Below are 19,027 nucleotides of genomic sequence, written 5' to 3'. Positions count from 1 at the left end.
TTTTCGAATATGTCACGGATATTTTCTAACAAAACATAAATCACCTGAGGTCAAAACTTAAGATAGCCCCCTTTTAATTGTTATATCCGACAAATGTGGTGGGCGCCGGTTAGTATTTATGACGGGGAAGTCAAATGTCCGAGCTTGCGTGACGCCCGTGAAGGCGGCGCCAGTGTCTGGGTCCAGTGGATTGAGGACGTAGCACCGCCACACAGCTCGGTCTACTTCAGGATCCTGACGCTTGTACCACAGTGGGCTGTTTACCCGGGGCTGATCTATTTTAACAACAACAATAATAACAATAATGGACGGAAACGTTTGCAACATCCAGGTGCTTCTTCGGGCTGCTGAGTTTCTGGAGAGGAGAGAGCGAGGTGAGTAATTTATGACAACTGTCAGTGCACAGGGGAGGAAGTTGGTTATTGTTCAAACAGCAAAATGCACAATGAAGCCACTGCAACTGTGCACGCGAAACACAAGGCAGAGACGCGATACGGTGCGATTGCTCGAGAAAACATCGAGATTGTCGCTGGAAGGTTATTTTTGGCGATCTTCCCCATTTGACTCAGTGACCTACATATCGGGCGCATCATTGTACTCGAAGGCGCCAATCTCGTCCCGTTTGAAAATGAATCCGGGCGGCGCTGGTCGCTCTGTACTGTAAATGAAAGTGAGGCAGAAAAAAAGCAAGTTTCATTCATTGTTTCCACACTGTCGATGCTGCACCGGCTTTTTTTCTCTTCAGCCGGAGAGGCTGCGGAGGGTCGTTGTATAATCGTGAATAGGCTGTGTGTGATGGCGCCAAAACCAAAAGCCTGAGCGTCCAGCTGAAGATGCTGATGACAGCAGTCTTCCAACCCCTTCTCGGCTTACAGCCTAGAAAAAGACGCAGTAATACCAGTGTGTTTTTTCGATGAAGGACAGGCAACTTCTCTCATTTAAGGTGTTTTATTTTTAAGTATTGATCTTGATCAAGGACTCAGTCTGAGCTCTGAACACCACAGTCAGCAAGCTGTTAGTCTGCAGCCAACAGGTCCCAGAGTGACACCAAGGTCCACCAAGAATACAGTTATTTTAGATTGGTTGACTAGGTGGGGAGTAGCCGTGGATTTATGCTTGGCCCTCCCTTCGTTGGTGCCCAGGCTGGTCCCAGCCTCTGGGCATCACCACCTTCATCCAGCAGCCGCACCTGTAAACTAAGTATCCTCCCTGGTGACATTTCCCTATCGTGTGTGTGCATCTTACAATGGAGTCTTTCTGAGAGCATCCCTCCCCTGCAGCTATCTCATCCTGCCGTTACAATGACAGCCTCCCACCAACTTGGAGCTTCCAGTATATGGTGTGAAATGTAGTTTATGGGGTGTGTAGTAGTGCATGTAAGCGTGCTTGTGCTTTCTTGCCATAAACATCCCACTTAATCATCATGTGTCTGGCCCTTCAGAACCTGGGGTCAGTGCTTGTTCCCCTCTTTATCAACTTTGGGGTATGGCTCTTCCCTGTGCATTAATATGTCTCTCCCTGCAGGTTAAAAACAGTGCATACACTGTCAGTAAGAACTGAACTTCCAGTGTTGGCAACACAAATGGTTCTAATGGTTGATTATATAGTGTTATTAGTTCACTCACAGGTCACTTGGTTAGTTCAAATAAAGGTGATACAGTTTACTATTAATATAGTGTTAGTCATACAGTTATTATTGCTAATTCAAATCCAGTGTTCTGTAATTAGTTTTACATATAGTGTTGTTAGTGCAAGTTTAAGGCACACAGTATTATATATTTGGCCTTTTTATAAGTAGTGATTAAAAGTAGTATTAAAATTCCCCACACCAGTAACAGGAAAACTATATATTCAGGACTGCATATTCTTGAATTTCCTGGGAGAGCTTTATGTTTATACCCTCGGATTATACCCTGTTTTCTGACTCAGCTGTGATGTGTTTGTTTTTGTTTTTTTTTCCTGCACAGAGGCAGAACATGGATATGCTTCAGTCCCCCCTCTCAGTCCAGATCACGCTGATAAGAGAAGCAAACTGAAGAGCAAGAAGATATCTGCTGGTGGCAATAGGTGAATGCATAACATAAGAGACAACTGACAAGAGGGTGTGGCCGTGAACTTTGGCTTTCACTTTTGTCATTGATAAGCAGCACTTGTTTCAGAGCTTAACATACTGTCTCTTTCCACATCTGCAGGTCAGTTCACAACGAGCTGGAAAAAAACAGGTAATTAACCTTTTTTTAACTTGAGAAAAAAAAGATGCTTTTGTTATGGTGGCCAAAGTTATGGGGGGAGTAACTCATCGGCTGCTGCTTGTTGTTGCACTCTGCAGACGAGCTCAGCTGAGGCACTGCCTGGAGCAGCTCAAGAAGCAGGTTCCTCTGTCGTCCGACTCCATGAGGAACACCACCCTCAACCTGCTGAGACGAGCCCAGCTCCACATTAAGGTAGACACAGCGCCCTCGTACTGATACAAGTCCTGGTTGAAAGCACAGTGTTATGTGCAGGGTTCGTACAAATGTTTTTAAAGGTTTTCAGTGTTGGGACTGTGCCTGAATTTGAATGCACTGTTTGAAAAATGTTTCATCCGCAACATAATCTGGTGTTTCATCCAGAGCTGAAGTGATCAGTCGATCGATCAGCAACCAGATCGTTTGATTTACTTTTTAAGCAGAAATTCAAAAAAAAAATTCTGGTTCCAGCTCATTAAACGTGAGCATTTACTGCTTCTCTCTGTTTTAAACAGCTGTGAACTGAATATCTTTGGGTTTTGGACTGTTGATTAAACAAAAGATGACATGGAGGTGTCAACTCTGGGAAACTGAAAGAGACATTTTATATTTATAGACCAGCCTCAAATAATCGGCAGGTTAACCGATAATGAAAGTGATTGCTAGTAGCAGCCCTAGTTTCATCTACAGAATCACTCATGAGAACCAGAAATCTTTTAATATTTAAATGAAACAATCTCATATTAGTTTGTTGTGTGGCAGTATGCACTGATTGGTGTGGGTATAAAGGAATTATGTATAATTTGTCTTCTCAAACTGCATTTATAGTGATAATTTAGATGTGATGATGGAATTTTTTGGTTTAGATTCCTGGAAAGTGCTTGAATTTTGTTCTTGAAAAGCTGTACAAACCCTCTACGAGCCCTCGTGCTGTCGTTTGCCCAGTGCCTCTGAAATAATGTGCCACTTTGCAGACTTTCCATCACTTCCAGTCTTGTTTTTATGCGTTTTTTAAAATTTTTATCAGTGCTGGGTGGTCTCCTTCTTCGTCCCGTCCAAGCTTTGTTCTACTCTTTTGTCTGCCACTCACTTGTCCGCCTCTCTCTCTCTCTGTCTGTCTGCCTTCTCCTCTCAGAAGCTGCAGGAGCAGGACGAGCATGCAGAGCAGCTGAAGGGCCGCCTGCGCTGGGAGCAGAGAGAGCTGCGGGTTCGGCTGGAGCAGCTGCAGAGAGGCTCAGAGAGGATGAGGAACGACAGTCAGGGGTCCACCATGTCTTCCGAGAGGTCTGACTCCGACAGAGGTGGGTCTATCAGGCGCAAGGAGGGTCCCACCTGAACACAGTCACAGCTGTGCACAGTCCTGCTTTACAGCTAAAAGTGTGATTTTTGTATTCTGTGACGTCTTAATGAGAATTGAAGTTTCCAGGAAAGACTTGATTGTGACCGTTTTGTATATATCCTCGTCTCCTAATGATTTGTAGTTGATCTTTTTTATTGTTAATAGTCAGTATGAGCGTATGATGGCGGGAGGGGAGATGAGGGGAGTCATTTTTTGATCACATGATTAGATTTTGTTCTCATCATAGAAAATTCTGTCGTCCAAATGAAAGTTTTTAAGGCGAGATGACATCAAAAGTTAACAAATGAGTTTTATTTTACACTTCTGAAGATTATGTTGTAACACATAATAGTGATTTTCCACACAGTTGCAATTTTGTCACTGAGAAGAATATCGCTGTTAATATCAATATAACAGAATATACTGTTTGTAAGTTCAGTGTGAATGTCTTAATGTTCCCTCCCGCTGATGGATTTGCCGTTTGGTTGGTTACCTTACAGAGGACGTGGAGGTCGATGTGGAAAGCATCGTGTTCGACTGCGTGGACTCTGACGGACTGAGCATCACACACGCTGATGCAGACCACTGTTACTCCAGCATGGACAAAGCCTGGCTATGACGGCAGGAAAGCCCACGGTAACTCACTGAACGTCACCAGGTGCACAGAGAGAGGAGAAAACATTCCAAAAACAAGCAAGCAAGCGGAGGAAGATGTTACTGTACAACTGAACAACTTTTTTTCTGTTTGTTTTACAGAAGGAGTAACTTTTGACATTCTCTTTTTAAAATATGTCAGACTACAAGCTAGACGATAACGTTATGAATGAGCTGTGTCCATTTGCACTGAATCGCAGTTAAAATCACTGGGCTGTGATGGATGTAACATTATGCATATATATTTTTTTGCCTGGCGTCAACCATTGATGGCATTTATTTTCAAAGCCATGAGGTGTCTGTGACTTCCAGTGATACAAACAGTTCTAATCATTCATCTTTAAGGGCTTTTTCAAATCCAAATAATGTTTTTTGTTTTTTTTTTTTTAATTCAAAACTCTTAACTTATTCCTTACTACAGTATGTCTGTACTGAATTCTGCCTTAAATCAGATTTGGTCTAGTAGTCCCTACAGCTTTTCTCTAGCACTAAGTTCAGATTTCATTAATGTCATGTGTAGCATGCACTTAAACATTAATCTCTGCTATGTTTTGTATTATTATCCTGTTATGTAAGTTCAGTCATGGATTTTGATCTTTTTCTTTTGTTGCACAAAACGTCCACACATTGCACTTGTTTTGTCTCAAAAGGATTGTGGGTATGTCGAAATGAAAACCATGAACAGACGTTAACTGGTCATATTTGCACATTTATACCTGGCAATTAACTAATTGTGCCAAATATTCATTTGGTGTATTTGTGCACAATTCAGTCTGTAAGTAAGTGCAAGGACGTCTAATGACCGTCTACATCACAACTGTACACTTCCCTGCTTGTGCATTTGATATGTTAATTATGCATGCAACAACTTTACCACGGTCAAGACAGGTAATGTCTGCTTGTGATGATTAAGCAATTGGCAGCACCTTGGTATCCGCTGTGGCCGAGCGGTTACGGTGCGTGCTGCGTGTTCGCCGGTTCAGCTCCAGCTAGCGACCTTTGTTGCATGTCATGCCCCTCTTTCTCTCTCTCTCTCTCCACTTCCTGTCTGCCTCTACCTCTCACTATCCATCAACAAAGGCAACAAAAAAAAGACAGAATTTTAAAAAAGAAAAGAAGAAAAAACTGGTGCAGCATTACAAGTATGTATCATTCATTGCTATATATTTAATAACTGAAGGTGCTTTTTGTCTTCACTTTTGTATATGCAAGATGCCTTATTATCTTTTACTATTATGTATGCATTCATCTGTCTCTCCGCCCAGTAATATTATGTAGCATTTTTGTAATGGTGTAAGCTTTTTTTTATTGAATAAATATTTTCTATATTTATGTGCCGTTTCTGATCATTTCTCTTGTACTAATAATTTACAGTAATTAAACTCGACGTTTCAGTTGTGGCACTGTAAAGTTAAGCCTGCTTGTAATTCACCAGTTATAATTGTTTACCACTGAGACACATGCTTTTTTCTCCCCAATGTTCTAAATGAATCACTACATCTTAAACATTTTAGTGTTGCAGAAATGTTTTTCCCCCTTCTCCCATCCTGTTAATCACCCAGCAACCCCTTGTGGGCGTCCTGTCCTGACCAGGCTGGGAACCACTGATGTACCTACACATGTACAACCTCTTGTTTAAAGACATCACAGCATGAGGGTTACAAAGAAACTGTCCATTTATTGACAAGCTGATGATTAATCGATACACTAAGGGCACAATGTTGCATGGGTTGTATTAAGAGTGCTAAATTAGTATTTCTTATCGAGCTGTGGCTGCCAACAATATGGACCCTCCTTCAGTCAGTGAACATGTGGTTGGTCGAACTGAACTAAAACAGAAAACATGATAGCGACAAAACATACAATTTAAGTAAATAATACACACAAATTAGTATTAATCAGATATTTTGCGGTATACTAATCTCAGTTTCTGGATAAGAAGCTGTTAATAATCCAAGGCTGTTACAAAATAACATGACAAACTCAAAAGGAACAGAGTAAAACACAAACATTGCTGATGGGCACAGAGGTTCAGCAAAGGTCTTAGGAACAGTAAGTTGGCAAGTGCTATTGTCATTTGAATATGGCACCCAGAGCCATATTCAACCATTCCTTATGAAGATTTCTATCTCTGGTGAATACTGCGATGAGCTGGTATCGAAGGTACATTATTATTATTCAGTGTGACGCAAACAAGGAGGCTGGAACAGGCTCTTGAACCCAGCTCAGGCCTTTTATGGTCCACCCACCATTTGAGTTGGATGCTTCCTCACAGAGGGGGTCCACCCATGACCGGGATCAAATCTGTCCCAGGACCAGTGGCGAAAGAACCATCGATGTGTGGAGCTCATCACACGTATTGTTTCTTCTGGGCGTGTGAGGCGAGGTCTTTGGCTTTCTCCTTAGCTGCCAGTGCCGTCTCTCTCGCCCGCTCTGTAGCAGTTTCTGCTAAGGTTCTTGATGGAGTTTCACCTGCAAAAGTCGTAACATGTTGGTTGAAATATTTATATTTTTACGATCGATCGTTCAAGAAAACCGACAATTTGCTGTTGCTGTATAGTTGTTTTTTTTTTTTAGAACTGTATAATAAACAGACACGTGTATAGATTTTGCACTTTCAGCTTGTGAGTGGTTGTTTTAATACCAGGGGGCTTAGACTAGACACAGGTGAAGGCTCACAGGGATGGATGAACACCTAAAAGACCAAACAAATATATTTTGCTTATGTGCTCAACACTTTTACTTTGTTTGGACTAAACTGCCACAAGAGTGACTAAAAATTTCAGCAATTTTTAATTTTTAGCATTTTAGATCGTACGTATTATAACACACATTGAAGTGTTTCTGCCTGAACAACCTATTTTACAAGTGTGGATGCAGGAGATCACAACCTTTGTCTCTCTTTGTCTCTCATATCCTGTTTGAAAGATGTTCCGCAAGTTGAGCCTTGCCCAAATCACCAGTTTTACACATGAGACAAAAGGCTCTCCTGCTATACTGACAGTGAACTCAAGAGCAACACTGGCTTCTTCATATTTGACTGATGTATTTGCTCAATGAGCATGACTCAGTTTTTCCTTTATTCCCCCTTAGACATTTGTTCTTGTTGTACAATATATGTGCGTGAAAATGAATAGTCTCGTTAGCATCAGACCACTTGTGCTTCTTTATTGTTCCTTTTTAACAGCAGATATTTTAACAGGCGTTACTAGTAAGATTCAGCTTTATTACAGTAATAATTAAATGCACTGCACTACTTCTTTATGTATTATTATTATTGTTATTAACAGTTTACCTTGCATTTTGGCCAGCACGTATTCAAAGCCCTTCATGGTCTTTGTGACACTGGTCTTGAACCTTGCAAGACCAAATTCCTTGAAAGAGAAGACAAAAAGTCAACCAAAATACTCTGAGAATAAAGTGTCAGCAGCCTATAAGTCACATCATCACATGCTAACATACATTCTCAGACCGTGACAACAATAAAAGACCATTCAGCAACTCAAGTCCTGGCAGCCAGCTTCAACTTCTCAGCTGTTGCATCTCGACACTGTGTATTGTGTTACCGGTTACAGAATGAAAGGTAGGTGGGGAGGGCTCCCTCTCAGACGGCCCACGCCACTTTCCCTGGGCTGCTACCTAGAACGACGCTCCACTTTACTCTACTGACCTGAATAGCTCGACTGAGCCCGTAGACATTGGAAGAGATCCAAGCCTCTCTTCGTATCTCTGTCCAGCTGCCGTTCTCAGGGTTGATTCTGTACTCGCACCGCTCTTCCACGGACTGCGACAGAGAGGAAAACACAAACAAAGGAAGCATGAGGCCATGTTAATACTTTTTGTGCCGTGCTGTGTGCGTACGGAAGCAAACAACGTGGTACCATGAGGCGAGCGTGGCTGATGTTCCATGTGAGTGTGGTCATGGTCCTTTTCTGAGGATCCACGATGGAGTCCTCGATGATGTATGCCGAGCTGGCCATGTGCTTTGGAAGGTACCGCTCCATCCAGCGAGGCGCTCGGCTAGTTTTGGTCAGCAGACGTCTGGACTTGAGGCAGTTGGTTGGAGTAACCTCTCGGAAGATGATGTCCTCAGTCAAAACATGGTTACTGTGAGAAAGAAGGAAAAGCTATGGATCAAGACAATAATCGAAGTCCTCTACATAGGTCTGCAAGTAATGATTATTTTTATTGAAAATATATCTACTAAACTAAATAATATCACTTAGTCTAGACAATATCAATACCCACATATAAGAAAGTTACTATTTTTTTATTTATAGCTTAATAACACACTTTGGAACACTCAAAATTGTAGGAGATTTATTTGCTGGTGATCAATTAATCGAATAACTTGATGGTTTCAGCTCTCAGCTCGTTTCAGATTCCTTAATCAATCAGTCATTTGGCCTAAAATTGTCAAAAATTGGGGAAAATGACATCACAATTCCCAAAATACAGAGCTGACTTATTCATAATGCTCATTTTGTTTGACAAGCAGTCCAAAACTTAAAGATATGCCGCTCACTCTCATATGTGTAATCATTAAATCACTAAGAAAAAAAAACTAATAATAATTATCAGCAAGTGGGCGAGTGTTTTTTTTCTCAATTAAAATTCAAATTAATTAAAATGTTGCCTGTCAATTTAATGATAGACGAATTATTTCAGCTACATTATTTTACCTGAACAAAAGTTGCAACATCAAACTATAAAAGAACTTTATTAGAGTTACAAAAAAAAAAAACTATTAGCATCAAAAACTCAAACAGACAGTGTCAGAGTGCTGTATCATATTATTACTAACACAGTGCATCACGTTTTATTAACTAACCACATGTTTAGAGCTGCTAATAAATGTTGGGAGTAAAAACTAGTACAAGTTTGCAAAGCTGTTCTGTAAGTACACTGGCTCGGTTAAAGTTCTCTTCCCAGTGATGAGACACAACCCAACTATTGGTGCAGATCAAGTTGTACCCAGTGTAACACTACGATCATCTCACCTGTAAGGGTTGGGATATCGTTGCCAGAAAGCAACACATACTTGGTCCCAGGTGTTTCTGAGCAAATCTGCGCAGCAGAAATATTTCACCATTGTTCCTGTGGAGAAACCCTGTGGAGGAGCAAGACAAACAAAACATGTTGGCTCACCTCGTTTGTGCAAACAGCTTTCAAATGTCAAATGGTAGATAAACACACTGGATCTGGGGGTTCGACGACTGAGGGGTGTATGTTCACAATCAGCTTTTATTGGCCAAGTATGTGAACACACACAAGGAATCTGACCTACTTACACATAACAGACTAATAGGGAGACAAGAACAACAAATCTGAACAAAGTAAACTCACATTTAACTCAAAAGTGTCAATAAACTAGAAAAGTGATTTACAGAAAGACCATGGATGAATGATAGGGTTTAGGTTTGTTTAGTTGTCTTGCTCCTCTGTTATCGACCACAGACTCAAACTCTCCTGAACTTTCCAGCTGAACACTGACGCTACGTGACAGCTGTCAGTCAGCTGACAACATGAAGGCGGAAGATTAGCCGAGAAGCAGCACACCAGAGCTAAAGAGAGGCTAAACAGGTGCTGTGAGGCCAACATTACCAGCGCAGACCGCTGAATATGGATCAGTTAACATCAGATATAACGTTACTGTCGTTTGTCACGTCCGCACTCCTCATCTTCCTGGTTAGCATGAGCTAGCCTAGCATGAAGCTAACTCTATGAATGAACGGCACCGCCTGAGCCACACAAAACATCGAACAGGCAAACTGAGGAGTGTAGTTCAGAGGCAAAGGAGGTTTACCTGCGCGGCGACAACATTCAAGAGATGAGTGTTAGCATTTTATACTCCAGGCGGGATGGACTTCACCGTGCGGCCATCTACGAGTCATGTCAAACGTGACTCGGGCTGCAGGAAGGTCAAACATGGACGTCACATCCGGTGGGCGGTGCAACAGCCATGTCCGCTGTGACCACTAGGGGGCAGCAGGTGACCGCGCACAGCATTTATGATCATCTCTTCTCCACAGAGTGAATTTTCATAATTTTGGGTCAAATGTCGTGTAAAACAACTGAAAGTGGTAATCTACAATCTACCTTGAACCCAAAGGTAAATAAAAACAACAAAAATTACACATTTTTATTATCATTAAGATTAATCTGACCTTGTTTTTGATATTTTTGGAGAAATATCTCCTTTAGCACACTGTACTGGAGGACAGATGGATAATCTATTCCGCATACTAAAATCGTCCCTGAAAACATCTCTAGTCTGCAGCAAAATCTTCACATATTAGCTCTAATGTCCCGTGGGTCCAATAACATGCGTCTGCGCTCAGTGTGTGTGTGCTGGTAGTCCTGATAAAGGCTTAGAGCTTCTATAATTATCCAAAGCACATAAAAGAATATACTGTAGGTTAAAAGAGGAAAGCACTGATGTGGGTGTCAAGAACCAGAAATACAAATCCAGTTTATGTATGTATTTTCTCTGCTGTAAAATGAATCACACTGCGTAGGCCAGTTGTTCATTAAATGCTTTATTGGATGCAATTTGGACCCACTGGTTCTTCTTTTTTTGTTTGTCGTTGTCGTTCATGATTAAGTCTGAGCATTTATGTATAGGATTTTGACTGACCTCAGTTTTATTTTTACTATCTGGCCATCTATAGATGGATTTTCCAGCTGCCAGGTTCAGAGGTTTTAGTTTATCTTCCCTGTATTACCATATCAGCCATTATAGCGGCTTCGTGCACCACAGCACAGACTGATACCACCGAGCGTTTGGAGAAGTCTACAGGTGGTGTCAGTGTTCAGTATATTTTGTTACATGCCACTATTTTTTGTTTTATTCTGCACCCAGATCTTGCTTCGATGATTACTTATTACCTTACTTCTAACTGCTTATCAAAGCCATATTCAAGACAAGGTCCGTTTATTCGACACACACACACAAAACATTATTTCTCCTGATGGTCAAATCAATTCTAGGGGTTGTGTACAGTGGGGGCTCAAAACCTGTGCCCTGAGGCCCTGTGATCCATCAATGCTCCTGTGTTCATTATTTAAAGACCACTAACCAAGGACACTTTAGCAGCTGAATGTGTAATTGCATGTCTTGACCTGCTTTTTTTTAAAATTTTGTTTTTTTTAACATGTACTCAAAGTAGCTGCCCACATTCTGCGATGAACATATCAAGAACTTGTTGCTCTCGCTTTACATAGTTCAGTGGTTTTCAATCCCATTCCTTTAGACGCAGAGATCTGCCCGTCCATTTAATCAGGAACAGCTGGTTGCCAGGTGAACACAATTAACTTCCTGCTCGGGCAGAAAATATAGCTACAGCCTCCTCTGGAGTCGTGTGAGAATACTGGAATTAATCCAAAACGCAGCATTTGGATTAATTGCGTGAAAGTCATCCAAATGTTTTGAACAGCCGACCAGTAGGAAAACAGGCGTGGAAAAATGAAACTTCTCACAGTCACAATAATTACCTTCTTCCCCTTAGTAAGTATGTGCACATTAATAGCATCAGATAGGCGATGTATGCAATGGAGTGCATAATTACTAAGACGTTACTTACCGACAAGAGTTTTGCATTTACAGTAAACACATTATACATTGTACCGAGTTAATTAAGCCCCTAGTAAACATCTTAAACGCATATTTGAATAGGTTCGACAAATGAATTTTCACTAGTACCATTCACAAAGGAAAGAAGAGCCTTACATAAAGCAATTTGCATGCAAAGCTTCGAGCCCTCTCCAATGACACAGATACTCAAGCTCAGACTGTTCAAGTCAAATGGCTACTTTTGAACCACAAGCACCACAAACCAGAGGTGTGTTCAATGTGTTCAATCATATTCTACAGGCGTTTTCAATTGCGTTTGACTCATACAGCAGTTGGAGGGTGGCCGCCGTTACGACCGTTCAGAGTCAGCCCCCTCGAGGAGCGTGTCCTGAACGAGCCCTCGGGGTGGAAAGAGTCTGGCTTGTCCTCACAGCGGAAGACCATGAGGAAGCCGTTCCTGTAGTTTTTATTCATCCACCCGTACAGGAGAGGGTTGACAAAAGTCGAACACATTGCTACGATATGAAACACTGTGTATATCAATTTGTACTCCTTCAGCCTGAGCACCAGGTCCAGATCACTGGCCAGCTGAAACACATGGAACGGCAGCCAGCAGGTAGCAAACACCACCACCACCAGCGCCAACATCTTGGTCGTCTTTTTTCGGCGGCTGATGCTGTCGTTACGGCTCGACGGGCTGATGTGATTCTTCAGTTTGACCCAGATGCAGATGTAAGCGTAACTGATGATGGCTAAAGGAATGATGTATTGCAGCAGCAGCATTGAGAGGCTGTAGATGACACCATCCCTGCTGGTCCCGTGGGGCCACTTCTCAGAGCAGACGGCGATACGCAGGTTGATGGAAGGGATCTCTTCATGGCGGTACTCTCTGAAGATGGCCAGGGGTGCTGCCAGGACAGCAGATGTAGTCCAGGTGAACGCCATGATGAGGAAGCTGGAGTGCCACGTAAGGCGCCGACCGAGGTGGAAGACGATGCAGCGGTAACGCTCGAGAGCGATGACGGTCAGGGTCAGGATGGACACGTGCACGCTCAGGGCCTGAGCGAAGGGCACCATGTGGCACAACACAGCTCCGAACTTCCACTCATCTAGCAGAGTGTAAACCAGAGTGAAGGGCAAGCAGAGAGTGTTCACCAGGAGGTCTGCCAGGGCCAGGTTAGCGATGAAGAAGTTGGTCACTGTTCGCATGTTTCTGTAGCGAATAATCATGTAGATGACCAGAGCGTTACCCAGCAGCCCCAGCAGAATGATTAGGGAATATGCTGTGATCAGGGTGATCTGGACTCCGAGGTGCTTGGTGATGTCAGTGTGGAAACCAGGTGGGTGTAAACCCATGCTGTCGTTTGGGAGAATCCAGGAATCGGTTTCACAAGCCTCCGCTTCGCTCGTGCTGTTGGATGTGTCTGGTGGGCTCATTTTATCACAAGATTCCAGATCAAAGCTGTGCTGAAACCTGAGGCGAGGAAACACATGGCATTAAATCATTTTCTGAATAAGCTATGAAACAAAACAACCCAAATGTCATTGTGAGAAACACTTGTGCTCGAGGTGTTTAACACTTGTGCTCGAGGTAATATTTATTTCCCACTTTTCTCTCCAGTTAAGAATTCCCCACACCCAAGTGACACCATGTGTACTGCCAGCTCCACCTGCAGTTACCCCCCACTCACCCACCCCCATCTGTGCAGCTACAGCACAGTGACAAGAGCATGATCCTTCACCGGCTTCCCACTGCCAAAGGTTGCCATTTGCTTTCACTCGAATGCCTGACAAAGCCAGAGGTGCCAAAGCTGGGAGATGAACTCCGGTCTCTTTGTTGGTGAGCTTGTATTTTGACCTCCAGGCTCGCTCTCGCTCTCCCTCCCTCTTTATACTATACAATACCTTCAGTCAATCAAAGAAATGAAGCGACAGACTAAGTGGCGTGGGTATAAAAACACCTAGTTTTTTTCCCAGGCTCTTCTCCCATCTGCAACAGCTTTTCACTACATCCAACTTCTAATGAAATCTGACGAAACACAACTGATTTTATTATTCTCTTCATATCACCTGGAAAGGGTACTATGCATTGTAAATGTCACACTGTTGTTAGAGTCCTTTAGTATTTAATGAAACAGTGAAATTTAGAAGATAAGTGAATTCTCTACTGAATGGAGACTAATTATTAGAACAATTGACCAAGATTGCATTGAGGAAGTGGGTGTTCTGAAAAGCCAAGAAAATGAAAAACGCATTTCAGCAACAGATGATAATCAGTGGAAAATCAGCTTTCTTTGTGTACACATGTTTCAAACACTCCAAAAAATAGAGTCTGTTGCTTTCTAGAACTATTTCTATTAAACGCAGTTTTGCCAATGTCCTTGGTGCCAGTGTTAACTCACAGGATGCAGTTTATCCAAGAGACATGGGCACCTGTGCCATTATAAAGGCTAAAGGAAAATGATGGAGGGAGCAATGTGATCAGGGGGAGCGAGCCAGTTCAAAGCTCCATCATTAGAGCCACAGACGGCTCTCATACGCAGTCTGCATCTCATAAAGGAGACTATTGTGAGGTATGTCTAATTTCTGCAAGAAAGACCAGCACATGTTGCACAACCACATTTCAGTGAAAGAAACCCTCCCTTTTCAGTATATTTTCAGTAGTTTATTATGTTGCCATTTCTGTCAATACACCTGCTGCTGAGCTCCTGCTGAATATAGAGAGCACATTTTGACATGGAATGTATTAATGCGAGTCAGAGTTTGACTCTTAGAGAGCTGCGAACTCTCTGCATCCTCATTAAGCCGAATGCCAATTACATTAAGTGGCATTAGAGGCTTTCAATAAACCCACAATACTCTGATTTTAAAGGATTTCATTGTGAGTGTTAAAAAACGGACACTTTTGTAGCTGTTTGTGTTTGTGTGTTTTTTTTTTTGGTTTTCTTTTTGTGGCTAACACTCTATTCCTCAAGTTTCCTTTATGGAATCACTGAGACAAACAGGACACCGTGTAGTGAGAGGTCATCTCGCTGGTGACAGACACTCTCTGGCTGCTCTGGGGATCCTGTAGCCATTTATTTGACAGACCATTGCACAGGCTATGGTCGACTGACATCTTTGCTTTTTCGCAATTTACTTACAACTGAATGTTTTATTGTAATAGAAGTAATACATTTTATTTTGTGGGCATGTCATACTTACTTTCTAAACCCTGGAGTGGCATTGACGACGAAAGGGTAAAGCAAGAATTTCATTGTGAGGTGAAACTTGTTTTTTTTATCTGTACATATGACAATAAAACGAGTGAATCCTTGAATCCTTTATCTATATACGTTACATGAACAAATATTGTGCACTTGACTTCAAACAGCAAAAGGTCTAGACAACAAGTGTGTGTCTGATGTGTGTATTTTCCAGGGATGAAAACTGCCCATACACCAGATGGGTTCGTTTAAGCAAACTATATAACATGTCAGGTGTGTGGCTCAAAGGAGAGGACAAGAGCCAAAGCTATAGAACACACACCGTGAGTCATAAAATGACTAGCAGGATAACTCTGAATCTATATGGACCCCTGACTTTGTGTCACACCTAAAACCAAAAAGAGAATGTACAGCCTGCCTGTATCTTCTGTCACCAGATCAGGCAGCAACACAGGAGCACGCAGAAGGCAGACTGCAGGCGACATGTGCACTTTCCAAAGCATCAGTAATTTGTCAAAACCCCCTTTAATGATCAGCGATGATAATCCTCGACTTGAGTCAAGCTTGTGCCAGTGAGGAATCTTCTATCATACACCTGCTGGAGCAAGAAAACACAACGCAAGCGGATCCTACTGAACTCTATGCACCGCCGTCAAATTATGATGAGACACCTAATTTCCAGTCAAATAGACACTGATGCTTCGTTCGTGCGTAATTTGTCGCCATTTCTTGAACTTACTGAATAGTGCGCATGCATTCAAATATCACCAAGTGAGCTCTCAGAGCTTATTCAACCGAGCAGACAGGTGCGAATCGTTTGCCTCCAACACAAACAGTATCTTGCGGTACGCAATTTGGACACTTGTTCATTCTCCTTTGGAAACGTTTCTCTCACATCCAAATTACGCACGTATAATAGTTACAGTCACTACAAGTTCCGCTGTCACACAGGAACAGAGAATCAGATATCTCTCACCTCAGGGACACGTTTTTGTCACTAAAGTAAAGCCTCGCAATACCTATCCGTTTGAAGTCTAAATGAACGTTATCCACATATTGATGGACTCACCTTTCCCTCTATATCTCCTTTTGCAAGCGAGTCCTCACCCGAGAGTGGCGTGAAACAAGGGGGGAAAATCCCGAAGCTCCTCCCAAGCTGTAGCGCCCAGTGCGCATCTTGTGGCTCAAACCGTGCGTTCCTGAGGCAGCTCGACAGGACGCACAGAGAGCGTCCGCACCAGTGCCAGGGACAGCCGCTGGAGATCTGCGCAGGGGTTGCGCTCCGCAGATCACATTTCCAAAAGAGGCGTCCATGTTATTTCATTTCTCCTGCATCACACAGTGGATTGTAATGTGATTAAATATCACAAAAAGCCATTTAAAGTACCATGGCAGCGTTACGTCACTGAGTTTATGACATTTTGTGGGTTTTATCTCCATTTATCATTTATTTTAAGCCTCCTATGTCCTCTCACCGTGTGTACAATTTTGAGTGAACTTTGGAACCGTAAAACGAATCCTCGTATACCTGAGGTCCATCATCACGGCCACAGATGATCTGATTTCAGCAATCACATGAGGAGCATGAACACTAAACTGTGACACAACTTCATATTGTTGTGCAATCAACCATTTATTGTCAACTGCATGAAAAAAAAAAACCACTGTCAGATTTAGTTGAATCCCTAAGAGGACAATAAAGACACAAATCTCTCACAAGCTCCATTCTGTGAGCTTCCTAAACTAAACTGAATTTCTTGGTGACTGTATTGTTGTTTCTATATCAAGATGTGGACACACACACACACACACACATGCATGGCAGTTTTGGGTGCCAGACACCTTACTGAATTGCAGTACATTTGAATAGAGCTTGGTTGCAAACATCAATCAATATTTTACTATTCACCTGAATGATTTCAGTTCTTATGGGGGTTTAATGAACAACATATTATTGTACTGTGCCTGGAGGCATTTTCCTTCATATCATGCACCAAAGCTCGGTGTCGTATGTGAAAAGATGGGTGAACAGTCATCAGGACGTTTCCCAAAACTGACTGTGATGCCATATTGAAAAAGAAAAAGCAACAAGTATTTACTACCAGGCAAAAGTTACCTTGAAATAAATGGGAATTGTTGAAATAATAATACAATAACAACAAGATAACAGTTAACTATAGCGCAGAGATGTAGTAGGACTGATTGAAACACGCTGCCACTTGAAATTAGACATAAAAAAAGGAGCTTTAGCAGCAGAGAAGACCATTGATCACCCACTAAGAAAATGTATGGTGATTAAAAGAAGGACAACAGAGGAGATTGTGCTGCCCTTGAGCCTTGTTTCTGAATTTCCCTGGAGCTGTTAAACGTTCCCTTTCACTGTCCCTAATCAGATTTAGCATTCAAGCAGCAACACTGTACGAGATTCCTTGAATCTTCTCGGTGGGATTGCACTTGATTGGAGCACTGATTTACTCAGCAACAGAGATTACCCTCATCGATTGGGGCAAGGTGCTTTGCCGCCTCAATTTTTCCTTTCAATTATGAGAGCCGTCCCCCAGCCTCCACATGCTCTGGGTCACAGAGGTAGTCAAGGTTGACACTTCTCTCTGCCGGACTCTCTGCATGGATTACTGATAAAAAAGATTTTTGTCCTTGCCAGAAAACTTGCTTGTCTCCATCGAGCGGTGAGGAGGTTTTACAGTGTGACCATGAAGGAACTGATTGTACTCTGCAGAACGCGTTTAAGCGAAACCATTGGTTGTTAGTGGAGGTCTTTGCAGCTTCATGCACTTACTTGTGCTCATGCATCAATCTACATGTTCCTAATTAGTGATCTCTGCAGGACTCCCCTCCATATGGCCGGGGATCCTGTATTCATGGCCCACTGCTCTCCATCTGATTTGCTGTTTCTGTCGAGCTCCTCTGAGACCACTGGTGCCACTGATCTGATGACCTGATCAGAGACTGTGGCATCCTCACGTCTCACAGAACTCACAGTGCATACACTACTGGGGTTATTTTTCCTCTCTCTCTCTCTCTGTCCCTCTCTCTGTCTGTTCTTCTCTGTCTGTCTTTCTGTGCGTAGGCTGGCTGAACTAATGGACGTGGGAGTTGAGGACAAACAAATTGAGAAATCCCGTTCGTGACTCCCTCCTTTTTCCTTTTTCCTTTTCCTGTTGGTGTTTCTCACAAACTTGACAGGTGGAGACTGTAGCCTAATCCAGATAACAGCCTTTAATTCTTCAGTGATTAAATATATTGATCTAAAAGAATAGACAGTCTGTGAAGCCAGCAAATTGGATTCCTGGGGTAAACATTTGTGTGGGATGCTTCATATAGCCCCTAGTGTATTCTTCTTTTATTCTAAGACAGGGCCAATGGGTGTGGGGAAGCAAAAGTGATCAGGGCCTGATCCTGAACTTCTGATCGAGTTGCATGTGGCTCTAGAGGCAGTCAAATTAATTATTAATTATTATTAAGTTCATGTTCTCTGTATTTTTTTCTAGGAATATGGGCGTCTTTACAACATGACGGCAAGTTTACATTCCATATTCACTGTTTTATAGACAGTGGATGTCAGACAAAACAAAAAAACAAATTTAATTCCAGGTGCACTTCACCGATCTTATACATGGAAAAATATTCAGCCAGTGAAAGCAGCTGCAGAATGTCCACTGTGGATCTATGGGACCTTTCTAAAATCCTAGTCCTCTAAATTACCCCAAAGTAATTTGATAAACTACACTGACTAAAGATTGCAATTGCACAATTGCATTATGGAGAATGTAGGATCCAGAGACTAAAAGTGAGCATCCGTCAGCCTGTGCTGCTTTATTTTTGACCACTCTTTCTAACATGCGTGTCTTGTAATTCTGCCAACTTTGTGGAAGTGCAACGCTGAAATTGATGACATGGCCCTTTAAATCCCATTATAGGGAAGAGTTTTCTGCACCAGAATGATATTCTTAAACCCCATCATTGCGGTGAAGGCTTTAAAACAGTTACACCATAATGTAGAGGGATT

The 19,027-nt window shown here is 42.3% G+C and overlaps 3 protein-coding genes across 4 annotated transcripts; 1 reads left to right on the top strand and 2 right to left on the bottom strand.

Moving 5' to 3' along the window:
• Positions 1–234: 234 nt before the first annotated feature.
• Positions 235–5,508, top strand: mxd3 (MAX dimerization protein 3). Its single transcript, XM_070836925.1, has 6 exons — positions 235–374; positions 1,968–2,067; positions 2,193–2,222; positions 2,330–2,444; positions 3,364–3,529; positions 4,068–5,508. The coding sequence occupies exons 1-6, from the start codon at positions 305–307 to the stop codon at positions 4,184–4,186; spliced, it is 600 nt and encodes a 199-aa protein (XP_070693026.1). The 5' UTR covers positions 235–304; the 3' UTR covers positions 4,187–5,508.
• A 371-nt stretch (positions 5,509–5,879) lies between these two features.
• On the bottom strand, positions 5,880–10,156 carry prelid1a (PRELI domain containing 1a). Its single transcript, XM_070836745.1, has 6 exons — positions 10,028–10,156; positions 9,222–9,331; positions 8,103–8,328; positions 7,892–8,005; positions 7,517–7,595; positions 5,880–6,693 (listed from the first exon to the last, which is right to left on the bottom strand). Exons 2-6 carry the CDS (start codon positions 9,311–9,313, stop codon positions 6,572–6,574), a joined length of 633 nt encoding a protein of 210 aa, XP_070692846.1. The 5' UTR covers positions 9,314–9,331; positions 10,028–10,156; the 3' UTR covers positions 5,880–6,571.
• Positions 10,157–10,885: 729 nt separating this feature from the next.
• Positions 10,886–16,426, bottom strand: npy7r (neuropeptide Y receptor Y7). Of its 2 annotated transcripts, none has more exons than XM_070836742.1 (2): positions 16,070–16,426; positions 10,886–13,268 (listed from the first exon to the last, which is right to left on the bottom strand). In XM_070836742.1, exon 2 carries the CDS (start codon positions 13,229–13,231, stop codon positions 12,116–12,118), a length of 1,116 nt encoding a protein of 371 aa, XP_070692843.1. In that variant the 5' UTR covers positions 13,232–13,268; positions 16,070–16,426; the 3' UTR covers positions 10,886–12,115. The 2 variants fall into 2 exon arrangements, with proteins under 2 accessions (XP_070692843.1, XP_070692844.1); XM_070836743.1 differs by having other exon boundaries at positions 16,108–16,426.
• Positions 16,427–19,027: the final 2,601 nt, after the last annotated feature.

The sequence above is a fragment of the Pempheris klunzingeri genome, chromosome 9 (assembly GCF_042242105.1).
Source record: "Pempheris klunzingeri isolate RE-2024b chromosome 9, fPemKlu1.hap1, whole genome shotgun sequence".
Taxonomy (NCBI): domain Eukaryota; kingdom Metazoa; phylum Chordata; class Actinopteri; order Acropomatiformes; family Pempheridae; genus Pempheris; species Pempheris klunzingeri.
This window is presented reverse-complemented; position numbering and strand designations above follow the sequence as displayed.

Excerpts from the sequence above, each read along its gene's own strand:
- mxd3 (XM_070836925.1), top strand. The coding sequence starts at position 305 with ATGGACGGAAACGTTTGCAACATCCAGGTGCTTCTTCGGGCTGCTGAG. Across the intron at positions 375-1,967 it reads TCTGGAGAGGAGAGAGCGAG|AGGCAGAACATGGATATGCT; the intron begins GTGAGTAATTTA and ends TTTCCTGCACAG. Across the intron at positions 3,530-4,067 it reads GAGGTCTGACTCCGACAGAG|AGGACGTGGAGGTCGATGTG; the intron begins GTGGGTCTATCA and ends GTTACCTTACAG.
- prelid1a (XM_070836745.1), bottom strand. The coding sequence starts at position 9,313 with ATGGTGAAATATTTCTGCTGCGCAGATTTGCTCAGAAACACCTGGGAC. Across the intron at positions 8,006-8,102 it reads TCAGCCACGCTCGCCTCATG|TCCGTGGAAGAGCGGTGCGA; the intron begins GTACCACGTTGT and ends TCTCTGTCGCAG. Across the intron at positions 7,596-7,891 it reads GGCTCAGTCGAGCTATTCAG|GAATTTGGTCTTGCAAGGTT; the intron begins GTCAGTAGAGTA and ends TTCTCTTTCAAG.
- npy7r (XM_070836742.1), bottom strand. The coding sequence starts at position 13,231 with ATGAGCCCACCAGACACATCCAACAGCACGAGCGAAGCGGAGGCTTGT.